A 13,715-nucleotide genomic window follows, 5' to 3' on the forward strand; every position below is an offset into this window, starting at 1 on the left:
TGATGATGACCACATATTTACTGTATGTTATCCCCACATTTTAACTTTCATACATGGGTATCCATATTCTGTGTGTGTGTGTGTGTGATATGGATGGATGGAATGGGTCTGTACACACATTTGAAAATGATTGTATTGTATTGGTCTGAGTCTGTTGTGTGATTTGTTTGCTTACATCGCTTATCGCAGAAAGTGTCTGTTCAAGGTCTCTTTCAGACAGTGGACTAACCACATCCCTCAATGTGTACATGGTTGGCATGATCAGCACCTTGGGAAAACTCAACTACCACCTGTAAAACGACAAAAGAGTCTTGATAAAAAAGGGTTATGGGCTCATGATTACAGCAAAAAACAATAAAGAAAACACTTTATGTAATATTTCTATTTTGAACTGAAGCGTGTGACCTCGCTTTGACACCTCTATACATAATTGTATTGTATCGGCCATAGTCTGTAGTGTGAATTGTTCTAATCATCTCTTTTCTTACATGATTAAATTCGTTTTGAAGATCTCCAGTTCCAGACCAGACCGTGTTGATGCTGGCATTATCGTCCCCAGCCTCAAGACCTAAAGTCAATGGCCCCAAGATGTCAGTAAGGACCTGTCTGAGATGTTGTTCAGAGAGATCGTCTGAATTCTGATGCCCCATCTGTAAAAGATAAAAGAGTCTTGCTGTTAAAGAAAAGGGTTTTGGGGTCATGATCACAGTATGATACTATAAGGAATATAAAGAAAATGATGTGTTGTATGACAGTTATTTTGTGAACCAATGCATGCATTTTCAGTTCTCAATGGAAATTGAAAATCAAAGGTTTCAAGTTACAAATCTTATTTTATAATGGTGATTTTAACGGTGACCAAAATTATACTCATGTCGATCTCTATATAGATTTCCATGGCGTTTTTTAATGTTGCACTGTTACAGAAAACACATAGAATAGAAATAAGTAAGTAAAAGTCAAGTATAAAAATACATAGTATTAAGAAATGGTATTATTGGAAAATACACACTGTTAGAAAGAGGGTAATTGTCTGCCGTTTGCGTTAAGCAATGCAATTCACGCGAAACAAAATGTAAAATGTTCGTTATTTGAAGCCGCGTATCCGGTCGATACTTAAATAAACCATAACATTAAATCGTGTATAAAGTGTGCTAAAATAATAGTTTGAACAAAATGAATGCAAAGAAAACTGGCCTGTTTGAACTCACTTCGCTCGCTTATAAAACTCGTTCAAACTTCAAATGATCCGCAGGCTTCAAAACAAACGGAGTCTTAGCAAATGACACTATGACGTAACAGTGAAAGCTGCACGTGCGATCACATGCGGCGTGTTGTGTTCTTTTAAACTCGGTTCATCTTCATACAATCATATTCTTCTGTTTGCGGTTTACCTTGCCGTTTCTTTCCTCACTTTTAAAATAGATTTGAATTGGTTTCCATTAAAAACAGCTCTATTGGGCACAAACACACACAGACAGCAGTGACAGTCATTTTAAATGTTTTTGCGTAGACTTACTCGTTGCGATCTGAAAGAACCTTTAATCCTCGAAATGTCCATATCGCAGTAGGCACGATGAAATGGGTTTGCAATAACTTAAACATTATTTCAAAAAGTGATGTATTGTCAAAGCTTTTGTGTGGATGCTGACATGCGAATGTGCGCGTGAGGAAGATGGCGGCGATCAAAATGAATTTGAAACATGTTGTTTATTATAATTTCCATTTTCTAAAGACATTTGAGTATAGTTCACATTGACTTTACACACATAGCGCATTACTCTCAGTTTCTGAAACCTTAAACACGTCAGTTACTAAGCAACGATGTGTGGGCTACTTAACCGCAATGTAAAAAGGAAATAAACACGTAGCGTCGCACAGGTTACGAGTTGGCGTTTGATTTTCTTTGAATTTATTAAACCATTTGTCCACATTGAACGAATTTTCTGTTTATGATAGATGCCTGCGTGCTAACCACAAACATGAAGGGCGCCATTACCGCCTCCGCGAGCGACTTCCTGTTTGACGCTCCGCGCGAGCTCTCTGGTTTTATCATCATTCCGAGCTTACTGATCATGTTAAATAGTTCAGAGAGAATTAACTGTTCAATTAATTTGCTATTAAAGGCACATTGTTTGAAGTTACCTCATAAATCACATTATTAGGACAGTATGTCATTTATTATTTTTATTATGATGCATTTAAAATGAGTCTTTACCTTGAATGAGGCAGCACACACACACTATTTAAACGTCTTTTCTGTGTTATGTTTAGCAATGTAGCTTTGTTTATGATCACATTTCACAACAAAGCTGCAGCATCGCTACTAAACCTGCCTGAAGCAAACGCGTGACTGCTGGTCATCGATCCAGACCAGGAGATGTCGCTGCACATCAGTTAATAAAGCCTGACGTGTTACCACGATGTAAGTTCAAAACTCGTGCATGTGCCACAAGTACATAAAACTGAAATTGCTCACTGACAACTTTAAAACGATAACATTACGAAAATATTACAATGGTTTCGAAGTAACTACCTGCGAAGTGGAAGACGCTCAAAAGCAAGGCATTGTGGGTATTTTCGGGACTTGAAAATATATGATGGTTAAGATGACTGTATTTGCACATCACTCTTCTTTAAACAGTCTAAATAATGCATCATTATTATTAATTGCCATTTTTTCCCATTACATAAATTAATAAGGCTTTTAAAGGGACAGTGCACCCAAAAGTAAACATTTTGTCTTTATTTTCTCACATTCGAGTTGTTCCAAATCTGTTTAAATGTCTTTGTTCTGATGAACACAGAGAAAGACATTTGTGAAGAATTCTTGTGACTAAACAGATCTTTGCCATCGTTGACTACTAGTGTAGGAAAAATGACAATGGTAGTAAGAAGTGCCCCAAAGTGTTTGCTATTCTTCAAAATATCTTCTTTTGTGTTTAAGACAACAGGGAAATGTATAAAGCAATTTTTTTATTTACTATGGTAGTTTATGGTGGTAGTCAAGTTTGTCTTAAAGGAACAGTCTGTGAAACCTAGCGCCCTTTCGAAGCACTACAAAGCTGACACAACAATGACCATTACATGCAAGGTACCCACGGTGTATGTAGATAGATATAGGTATAGCTCATTTTAGGTTAAATAAAACATAACACCATATTATATAAGCTCTTTATACACCACTGAAGGCATAGTTATGTATATTATATTGCAGATCTGTCAATAGATTCTCCTAAAAACACTGGCTTACGTCTACTTGACGTCTGCGTTTACATCTGCAAGACATAGTTTGCTCATCTGCACTACATCTTCGGAGACGTCTGCTGTCAGAAGTCATGTAGACATCTAGAAGATGTCTGTAAGATGTTTATGATTTAGAATTGATGTAAAGCTGCTCTTTATACGATATTTAGCAAATTTTTATACAGCAGATATTTCCAGATCTTAAGCAGACATATTACAGACGTTCAGAGACGTATTGCAGATGAGCAAGCTATGTATTGCAGATGTAAATGCAGACATTAAAATAGACGTAAGCCAGATGGATTGTGCTATCTGGGACACTGGACCTTTAACAGACACATCTCGATCACATTTAAAGGCTGGACATGTTCAAATGCTATGTTTTATTACAGAAAGATAGTTTACGTGGCTCTGTATCTCAAAAGCATCACGGTTTAGTCCAATAGCTATACTAACTGCACATTTTTTCACCAAACTTTGATTAAAACACTGAAAAACGTCACGTATAAAACACTTTCATTTCCCAAACGTATTCCAATTCTATACCCCAGGCTTTTCCTTTTCTGGCTGTTGTAATACCAGAATGCTGAAATTAGTGATGTTCTTTTCAGTCGTGTTTATTTATTTACTGTAATAATCCAGACCTGAAGTCTATGCTGAAAACAGTCGTCTTCTAAACTCTTCTTTAGGAGAGGACGTAGGCCTGGAGCTTTGGAGTAGGCCTATAGATTCACTGATGAAATATCGACTATGTTTCAAGAGATGACAGCAGTTCTGTACTGCATTTCCATAATACAGGGCAAACACGTTCTGTCTGTCTGAACTGAATACCCAGTGTTCTCAGTTTGACCAGCAGGTGTCATCCATCCTGTTTTATTCCTCCATGAATCAGTGTCTGGACTCAACAGTCAGCCATTTTAAGGGCCTAATGTCACAGAGTTAAAATACTCTGAAGCTCCAGATATCACATCTGCATTATTCTCTTCCCGTGTAACGTCCTGTCTCATCTGGTGTTTGAAAAATAACAGTAATCCCGTGAACAAATTCATCAGTCACATGTTTTAATCCTGTCATAAACACATAAATGATTAATAAAACACTAAAGATAGCAAAGTGACAGCACCTGTATAAATGAACTGACCATAATAACTTTGGGTAGATTAAGCGCCTGGCATTTCAGCTGTAAAAGCTCATGTGAATTTAAGAATAAAGAAAATTACAGGTGTAGATGTATACAGTTGAAATAGGTGTATTAATCTATTTTGGGCTTTTATGCTGTAATAAAAGATTAGTTTAAGTGGACCTTGACATCAGGTAATATAGTAGCTATGTAAATATTTACGTTACATTCAATAATATATGAATGTATGTTACACTTGAAGTGTTCTCTGTATGGTGTATGAAATAGTTATATGTTAGTAGTTAAAAGGTGTATGTAGTGTGTGCTTTATTAAAGGTGAATATGTACAATAATGGTTGTGTACATGATATATAATGTGTGGATATATGTTATACTCGAAGTGGGCTGTATGCGTGCTATACCCTCACTATGTGTGTGAAATTTCATATATAGTGTATATATGTGCTATAAAGGTTGAATGGGTGTGTGTTGGGTGTGTTGGTGTATTATTCTGTAATCTCTTCTCTAATAGTTGACTCCGAGTACATATGTTGGAGTAAATGCAGTTTATGTGTTTAGTCTTTCGGTAGTGATGTCACCGCGGCGGATCCGTTGTAATCGCCTCGGCGGAGCTGATGGCGTCATTCCGCGCGCTGGCGGAGCCTCCCGAGCGCTGACGGAGCGGAGTAGCAGCGAAGGCCGAGACGACCGAGGCTCCGGCGGCCGGGATCGAGCGACGCCAAGCCGGACACCCGAGTCAGGAAACATGCAGGCCGTAGCGGAGGAGCTGCAGGCCGGCTCCCGGATCCCCGTCACCGTCGATCAGATCGTCAACGACACGCTGCTGGTGACGCTCACGTACCGAGAGAAAAGCTACACGGGCATTTTACTGGACTGCAAAAAGAAGTGAGTGACATTATTGTATGTTTTCAAGAAAGAAAGAAATTGTCATGTGGGCCCAACAAGCAGGCCGAATAAAGACAAGCAGAGGCCTGTGTGTGTGTTGTGTTTGTGTGTGTGTATATGTGTGTGTGTGTGTGTGTGTGTGTGTTTAACAATGAGAAGAAGCCAAAGCATCACTTCACACACACCGCAAACGCGTTTAAACGAATAAATCACGGCTTTCGTCTCAGATCGTGTGGTTTTAATTCTGTTATTTGACGGTGTATGTTTATTGTTGTGTTTGTAGCTAGCCATGTAGCCATCTGAAGCTATTTATCAGCCTCACAATCTGCTGTGTGTATTTCTACAGAGATGAAACATGGATGGACGTGTTTTATACACATATATCATGGCGAATTATTGAAACGTGTAACGATATGTTTCTTTATTTAACTCTCGAGTGAAACATCATTATTCTTGACGAATGGCCCTGATGGCATTGTTGTAGCTTGTTACCTGCACATACATTTAGTTTAAAGGTCAAACATTTGTCAACTTTGTATGTGAATGAATTGAACGTGTTTCTCTTTGCATTGTGGGAAAATGTTTATTAGCATTTAGAAAGTTTTCTTAAAGGCTCAGGTGGTTTTAAGAGGCCTCACAATGGTAACCTTTTTGAATAATCTTTGCTAACCCAGAGCATGTGATGTTGAGTGATAACATCATGTCAATAGATGCATGTGTTTACAAAATAATTCATCAAATAAATGTCATATTTGAGTTTGGAGTGTTCATTTAAAGAGCCGGAACTCTTTGTGTCAGACAAAGACAGACGAGATGTCACTTGTGTCTCTGTAAAAACATTACTACACCATCATTTGGAGATTTTTCTATTTATCGATGTGCTCGTTTGTCTTCATACGAGAGCGTATGTGCAGTGGAAGATATTTATAGCTCGAATGCATCTTATGTCACATTTACTTTATAAAGCTCAGAAAAGGACCTTAAACCAATGTTTCCATCATATTTAGCCGTTCGTGGAAGAATAGGGGTGAGCTTGTGTATTCGACGTTATTTTATCGTCCTATTGGTCCAGTGACATGTGAAATGTTGTCTAATGTGAATTTCTTCATGACATTGTTCTGTTATGTCATGATGTGTCACATCCTGCTCAGAATGTTATTGAGTCGAGCTGTGAGTCACGGCAGGTCATCCGCTGCGTCCTTGGACGTGGATAACATGGTTGGCCTTTAGTTGCTCATCCTGCTATCAAACTAAGGAATATTCTTGCTGTTTTTGCAGTATACGCTCTTTGTGCTCTGTGAATTGTGTATTTTGTGATCTGAAAATGATCTAGTGTGCGTTACACAACAACTCTATCCCATAATGCAGTGCATCCAAAATTATGTTAACAGGTATACGCATTAATACCGTCATCAATTATTCACTCTCGTGTGTTTCTAAACCTCTATGCCAGTCTTTCTTCAGTGGAACATTTTGAGAAATGTCTCAGTAGTTTTGTGTTCACACAATTGAAGTCAATGGAGTTCAGTGTTGTTTGACTATCAAAATATCTTCTGATGATGAAAGAAACTCGTTCATGACATGATGATGAATTACTAGGATTATACTATATAGATTCATTATTCTGGCGACGGGACATTGACAACAACGTTACGGTTGCGTACTGTTTAATAAATATCTGGGGTACACTGCAGTGCAGTCAGTCATTACTAAGATTTCATTTCAAACATAGTTTGGGATTATTAAATAACATCAAGTCATTAATTACCATCGTTCATTAGCATTTGTAATATAATATTCAATATATTCCCTACGCAGCTTTAGTTTTGGATTGAGCGGCTGGTGTAATTATGGTCTTCAGGACAGCAGATTCAAGGGTGGGCGTTTTATTTTCACATCAAACATCTCAAATGATTATAGTTTATTGCCTGAGGGTTTTCTGCTGCTCTTTACCCACAGGACTTTCTTCTAAGGTTTAATTGATAATCCCGGCACAATCAGATTTCAGGGCCGCATGTGAAAACATTGAAATCTCTTGGCCCTCGTCCCGTGTCCCTGCTGGTTTATGGGATTGTTTTTGTTCAGACGTGGAGGTTGGGGGGGTGGCTTCCGGGTTGATCCGTTGGTCTCTTTGTCTGTCGATCCTAACCGAGCGGAGCCCCAGAGCTTGTTATCAATGTATTGGATTCAATTTATTGTCATTACACACATACAAGTACAGTGTAACGAAATGTAGTAAGAAGAAAAATACAGCATAACATGGGTAAGGTGGGGAGAAAAACATGAACACAATACACCATATACAAGACTTGCAACAGGGAGAAGTAATCCAGTTCGGGCAAGCAGCCATCCGGTCCTGCGCCATTACAGCGCTGTTCACAGAGCCGCTATATTTTACAGATTTCATCAGTACTGAATCATACACCTGTGTGCCGGATCGTGGTCCGTGCCTTCATTGCTTCACATCTAAACGACCTGAATCTCAGATATACCGCACTTGACAGATGTTTTCCTGTAGGGACATGAAACCTTTGTGCTGTTATTTCCATAAACCTTAACTGCAATGAACTAAAAATACGGCTACAGTAAGAAACAGAGGAAGATATATGTCACCAAAAGGTAAACATTTAATGAAGCATTTTGGTTCGTTCTTTTTTTATTGGGTAGTATATGTGGTCATGTGAGTAACAGAATGTTGTTCACCGCCGTTAAGAACTTTAAAAGATGAACTGATTCCTGTGTTTTATTTTTTAAATATAAGAAGGAAAAAGCTCACAGGTGTGGTCAGGTGGTGCATGATTGGGACAGTTCACTAACTCGTTCTCCTGGTCAAGAGTCAGCTTACATCAGAAACGATGAATCTGCTATTACAGTTCAAATCCTAGTGTTTTAAAAGATAAATGTGTCATCTTTACAAAGGTTTTTTCCCAAGCACATTCAGGCTTGCTCTCATTGTGCAGAGCTTTGACGCTTATGTCAAAGAACAGAACACCAGGGATGTGTTGTGCTGGCTGTTTTGTTCCTGTAAGGAATGGCCGTTCTCATTAAACTCCATCCCTTGTGTGTTTGATTATGATTGGCTCTTATGTTTCCATTTGTCTGTGTTCGCAGGACAGGGCTCTTTTGCCTTCCAGACGTACTTGGGAAGTCAGAAGAAAACACGAGGTTGAGACAAGACTGTGAAGTCTCAAGTGAAGAGCCTTCCTCTGAACCCTCCGTTCAACTTACACAGCAACCAAAAGATGAGAACACAGAACCCGAGGCGGTCCCTCCCGCTCCCGCTCTCGTACCCATCCCGCTCCAGCCGGGCCAGCCCACATACCCTCCGTACTTTGAGGGTGCCCCTTTCCCCCAACCCATGTGGGTCCGGCACACCTACAACCAATGGGTACCTCAACCGCCACCTCGTCCAATCAAGAGAAAGAAAAGGCGAGGTCGAGAACAAGGGAGGATGACCATGAGCACCATTCGACTCAGGCCGCGTCAGGTGCTGTGCGAGAAATGTAAGAACACGCTAAACAGCGACGAGGACAGCAAAGATGGGCCGACGGTGCCCAAGACGTCGAGGAAGGAGAACGCGCCTCAAGCCGATGAGGACACTAAAACAGCCCCAGCCAAGAGTCTGAGGAAGGATGATGGAGACAACAATAAAGAGTCTAAAAGAAGAGAGGACTCCACAGGCTACGATAACAAGCGCTTTCGCAAGGACAAGAAGGACGATGAGAAGGTTCCAGGGGGGGTTGTTATTCCTCACAGTCCGGTCATTAAGATCTCTTATAGCACTCCTCAAGGTAAAGGTGAAGTCATTAAGATCCCTTCTAGAGTACATGGATCTGTCAAACCATTCTGCCCGAAGCAGCTGCTCCAGAACGGTCATGGAGAAAGAGAAACTTCCAAGGAGCCTCAAAAAGATGTACAACCCTCCATGGACGCCATCAGGACAGGCCTTACCATTTCCATTCCCAAACTCAAGCTCCCCAAGCTAACTGGTCCAGATGCCCCATCGCCCAAGATACGCTTAAGATCCCGCAGTGACGGCACGCAGCAGGTGTCCGTGTACGAGGCTGAACTGGTGGGTGGCACGCGTCGGAAAAGTCCCAGAGTTCCCAGCACTGCTCTGTTGCAGTCAGAGGACGGTGCCGAGAAGAACTCGCTAGAACTTTGGTCTGGAAACTGTGGGGATGAAGTCGAGCGTCACGGCGACCTGACTTTACTCATCAACTTCCGCAAGAGGAAAGCCGACTCGTCGAGTCTGTCCGTGTGCAGTAGCGATAGCCTGGATGAGTCCAAGTCGTTCAGTTCGGACGGCACGTCACCGGAACTGTGCGACCTCGCTCCGGGTGACGACATATCGGTGTCGTCTTCCTGTCACGGGGAAAGTAAAACGGTTCCGCCTCTCACCGTACGACTTCATACTCGCAGCATGACGAAGTGCGTGACGGAGGAAGGTCACGCGGTGACTGTGGGTGATGTGGTTTGGGGAAAGATCCACGGCTTCCCCTGGTGGCCCGCACGGATACTCAGTATTAGCGGTACTCATAGGGAAGAAGGGGAGGTTGACGCTCCTTGGCCTGAAGCTAAAGTGTCCTGGTTCGGCTCGCCCACCACCTCCCAACTTTCGGTTGCCAAACTGTCACCGTTCCGTGAGTTCTTCAGGTCACGGTTCAACCGTAAAAAGAAAGGGATGTACCGGCGGGCCATTATGGAGGCTGCCAAGGCGGTGGGACACATGAGTGCAGAAATCACATCTCTACTTGCTCACTGCGAAACTTAGGTGAGCTTCTTTTCTTTCTTTGCCTGTATCTCTGTATATTTCCTTATTTTGACGGTACGTACTATGTGTCTCAATATTTGAGGCTTGTGCTCTAGAAATAAATGTGATTCTCTTTTGCCCCAATATTAAAAGAGCATGATTTGGATCAAAACGTTTACTGTGAAATTGTGGTCTAGAACATTTTGTGACCGATTTTTAAACCACACAATCCCTTTTTTACAAATGATGAGTTTTGTTTTTCTCTTGCTAATGACACACAGATGGGGAGTGAAATTCTCTGTTGGTTCCGTCTTTGACACCGAAGATAAGGATGTGCAACATTATTTCTTGAGCACACTTATTCTTATATCAAATTCAATATCAGCCGTCTCAAACTTTTTGTCTTAAAGAATCTTCATCTGCTCCCTCTAGTGTTCTCCTTTTTTGGTATCTTTTCTGACACTGTTTATTTTTGGTGAAACTATTTCTTCAATGTTGATATTTGTTCTTCTATACATTTCACGATTGGGTGATTTGTAGGATACGTTTGTTAGTACTAGGTTTGTTTTCTGTTGGGTAAGAAACATTTTTAAACTTTTGGTTATTTTTCATCGCTTCATGTTTCCATAGAGTCACTGAATGTTTAGAGAAGATGAGACGGCACAGCTTAGTTCAATATTGTCTGAGGTTTCCAGGCCCGTCCCACTGCTGATGTTTGCACTCCTGTATTTCACCACAGCCATTTTTAGTCATGTAAGCGGTGTTTTGTCAGACTTCATGTCTGTGAGCTGTAAGCACCCTGACGTCCTGCAGGAATAACCACCTTTCCTCAACATGTCATTTTTATGTACAATTCATCCTTATTTACACACTTTAGTTAATATATGCACATTTTTGTCTAACTAGATTTCAATGAATTGTCTCAGACTTGACCCGACTTTACATGAGACCAATTAAATACTCATCCAACAATTCCTTACCACACAAAAGTAAAATACGATCTCAAAAAATGGCTGACATTTTATGTTCTTAAGAGCAAAGTTTAGCCAAAAATCCAAGTGTTCTCATCAATGACTCCCTCTCGTGTGCTAGCTAATCTGGATATGAGTCTTTCTTCAGTGGAACACAAAAGAAGATATGTTGAGAAATGTCTCCGTGGGTTTTGTCCATACAATGGAAGGATAAGACAGAATTCGGACTAATTTATCCTTTTAAGAGAGAATGTGCAGCTTTTAACAGGAAAATCAACGCAAACAAATATTAGAGAAAAAAGAGAGTGTATTTAGTGAAGTATGTTTATGTTTTCCAATGTGTTTATTGCAATGCATTCTGGGTTTGCTTTCTTTATCAAGTATACACATGATGCAGACGTACATATATTTGCTGTAATAGTATACAGCTGATTAGGTTTTCAAAGTCCATATTTCTTTTAATCTGTTAACTGACTTGTCTGTGTTTAATTTGTCTTCAGAGGAAGAGGAAGGTGCTGGTTTGGCTTTCACGCAGGATCTGCGCTCCCCGGATGTGGCAGTCTCCCCGGACGGAGAGTGCCTTTATTTGCCACGGATATAATGAGCGACGGTGCTTCCCCCCCCCACACACACGGCTGTTGGAAGAGAACGGCGGACTTGTGGACTGGATGAGTAAACTGCGTTTGAGGGGCCACAAGGAGAACGCTGGAAAATCTTAGAGCGATCCATCGATTTTCCCCCATCTTCTCTTTGTTCGTCTCTTCATCTTCCGTCTGTTTGTTCTTTTAGTGCGTACATTATATTAGAAGTAGATCGACACTAAATCTGAATGTATTTATTCACGAAACACTCGTCAGGTGACTGGACTGGAAAAAATCCTGTAGGATGAAAGTGCTACTGTTGAAGACTGACGGTGTCCTTCATCGGCCGTGGGCTCGCCCGCCCGTCACATCACAGTGTCATCCTCATAGGATGCCCAGAACGGACGAATATCAACCCCACGATACTACATAACAAGTCTTACTCTTGTGTCTCTCTTCATCCGATTCTGATAATGTGAAATTCTGTTTTGTAACCTCTGAGATGATTGTGTAGGTTTGTCCAGCTGGTTTTCTTTCTCACATCTCTGATCATGTGACGTTTTCTTTCGCATCCGCTCGTCGAAGAGGCCGGTGACGTTTCCGTTGTATTTGCTTTAATTATTTAATGTGTCACGTTAAGAATAGCACTTTATTCCATCCCCGGTGGCCTGCTGTGAACTCATCGGGCGACACTAACAAGAGTTTGCAGATCGATGGAGGAGCCGACCCTTTGCTTTCGAAGTGATTTTTAACTTTTCTCCTACAGATTAAAGGACGCCTTCAGGAAGTTGTGTACACTGTATTCTCGTGTTTAGCCTGCTTTACGTTAGTCACCATTTCTTTAACCTGGTGAAATGTTCCACTGGACATCTGGACAGAAGTGTACGCTCCTTTGCACCGCCCGCCTCTTTTATTAAAGCTTACAACACTACCCGATGGGATGAATTCAATCATGTGTTTGCTAAATGAACAGCATCAGTTGTCTGTATGCGTCTTTGAAACGGGAACTCTCCGTGAAGTGGAATGAGTTGTTCACGCACCCCGCTGACCTCCGGGACAGGAGCGATTAAAGAGGGCTGTCGGCGGGGGCGGGGAGGGAACTCAAGGTATATTTTGAGCTCCAGCTCGCCCCGTCAGTCGCACCTTTCTCTGCGTTTCTTTTCCAGCTGGTTTATGATTCTGGACTTTCTGCAGACGTCTGCAGCCATCCACGACTCAACACGGTGGATTTTTTTTATGTGCTGTAAATAGAATAAAATATGAAAGCCATAACCTTTCTGGAATGTTCTTTTGCATGCAGGCAATGCCGTTTGGCTCCATTTCACAACACTCGTAGGTTATGTAAGCATGAGGTGTGAAGAATGCACTCGCTGAACCCTCATTAAAACTGCAATCTGGCATTTTTATGGTTAAAAACGAACAGAAAATCACTTAATAAGCAAGTACATAATCTCCTTTAACCTGATTCACACGAATCCTTTAACAACACTGAGTCATGAGCTGTCTGTTTTGATTTGCCTGAACATGTCAGTTGTTTTTCAACACTTATTGGAAATTATTTTACATTTTATGTTTCAGACAGAGATGGCACTGCGACACTTTGTATACAGTACGAAGGCTGCGCAATATATCGCTAATGTGCAAATCGCAATATTTGTCAATAACAGTAATCTTAAGAAAATTCGATAGACCTCTTTGGATGACGTAAACAACGCTGGTCCAAAAGAACAGTTTTTTTAACACACAATGGTTGCAATTTACAATTTAAAAAAGAAATAAAACCAGAAGTGTTTCAGGACCAGTGTCTATGTCTTGTGAAGTGGTGTCTAGTCTATAAAAAAGTAATATCGTATCAAATATTGCTCTATTTAGGATGCTATGGCATATAGCATTTTTCTTTAATTTCACACAGCCCTTAATCTACAGCTTTAATCTAAACTCTTGATGCTGTTGTCTTTGTACTGAATATTAATGTTTATAGATGCACACAGTTCTGAGGTCAGGGTCTCAGCGGGTCAGTTCAGGGGTCAGACCTTAAATAGGTCATCTATAATTTCAAAGCAATAGTGTTTCTGCTGTGGCTTAACGTGAAGCAACTGCTTTTATACGGTCTGTTAAACATCATTTTTGCACATTTA

At 40.8% G+C, this 13,715-nt stretch overlaps 1 protein-coding gene across 2 annotated transcripts; it reads left to right on the forward strand.

The window, feature by feature from the left end:
* Nucleotides 1-4,403: 4,403 nt before the first annotated feature.
* Nucleotides 4,404-12,870, forward strand: pwwp2b (PWWP domain containing 2B). 2 transcript variants are annotated; one of them, XM_079473709.1, is made up of 4 exons: nt 4,404-4,560; nt 4,946-5,272; nt 8,384-10,046; nt 11,497-12,870. In XM_079473709.1, the coding sequence occupies exons 2-3, from the start codon at nt 4,959-4,961 to the stop codon at nt 10,044-10,046; spliced, it is 1,977 nt and encodes a 658-aa protein (XP_079329835.1). In that variant the 5' UTR covers nt 4,404-4,560; nt 4,946-4,958; the 3' UTR covers nt 11,497-12,870. The 2 variants fall into 2 exon arrangements, with proteins under 2 accessions (XP_079329835.1, XP_079329836.1); XM_079473710.1 differs by lacking the exon at nt 4,404-4,560 and adding an exon at nt 4,773-4,859.
* Nucleotides 12,871-13,715: the final 845 nt, after the last annotated feature.

This window comes from Barbatula barbatula, assembly GCF_947034865.1.
Source record: "Barbatula barbatula genome assembly, chromosome: 14".
Classification (NCBI taxonomy): Eukaryota; Metazoa; Chordata; class Actinopteri; order Cypriniformes; family Nemacheilidae; genus Barbatula; species Barbatula barbatula.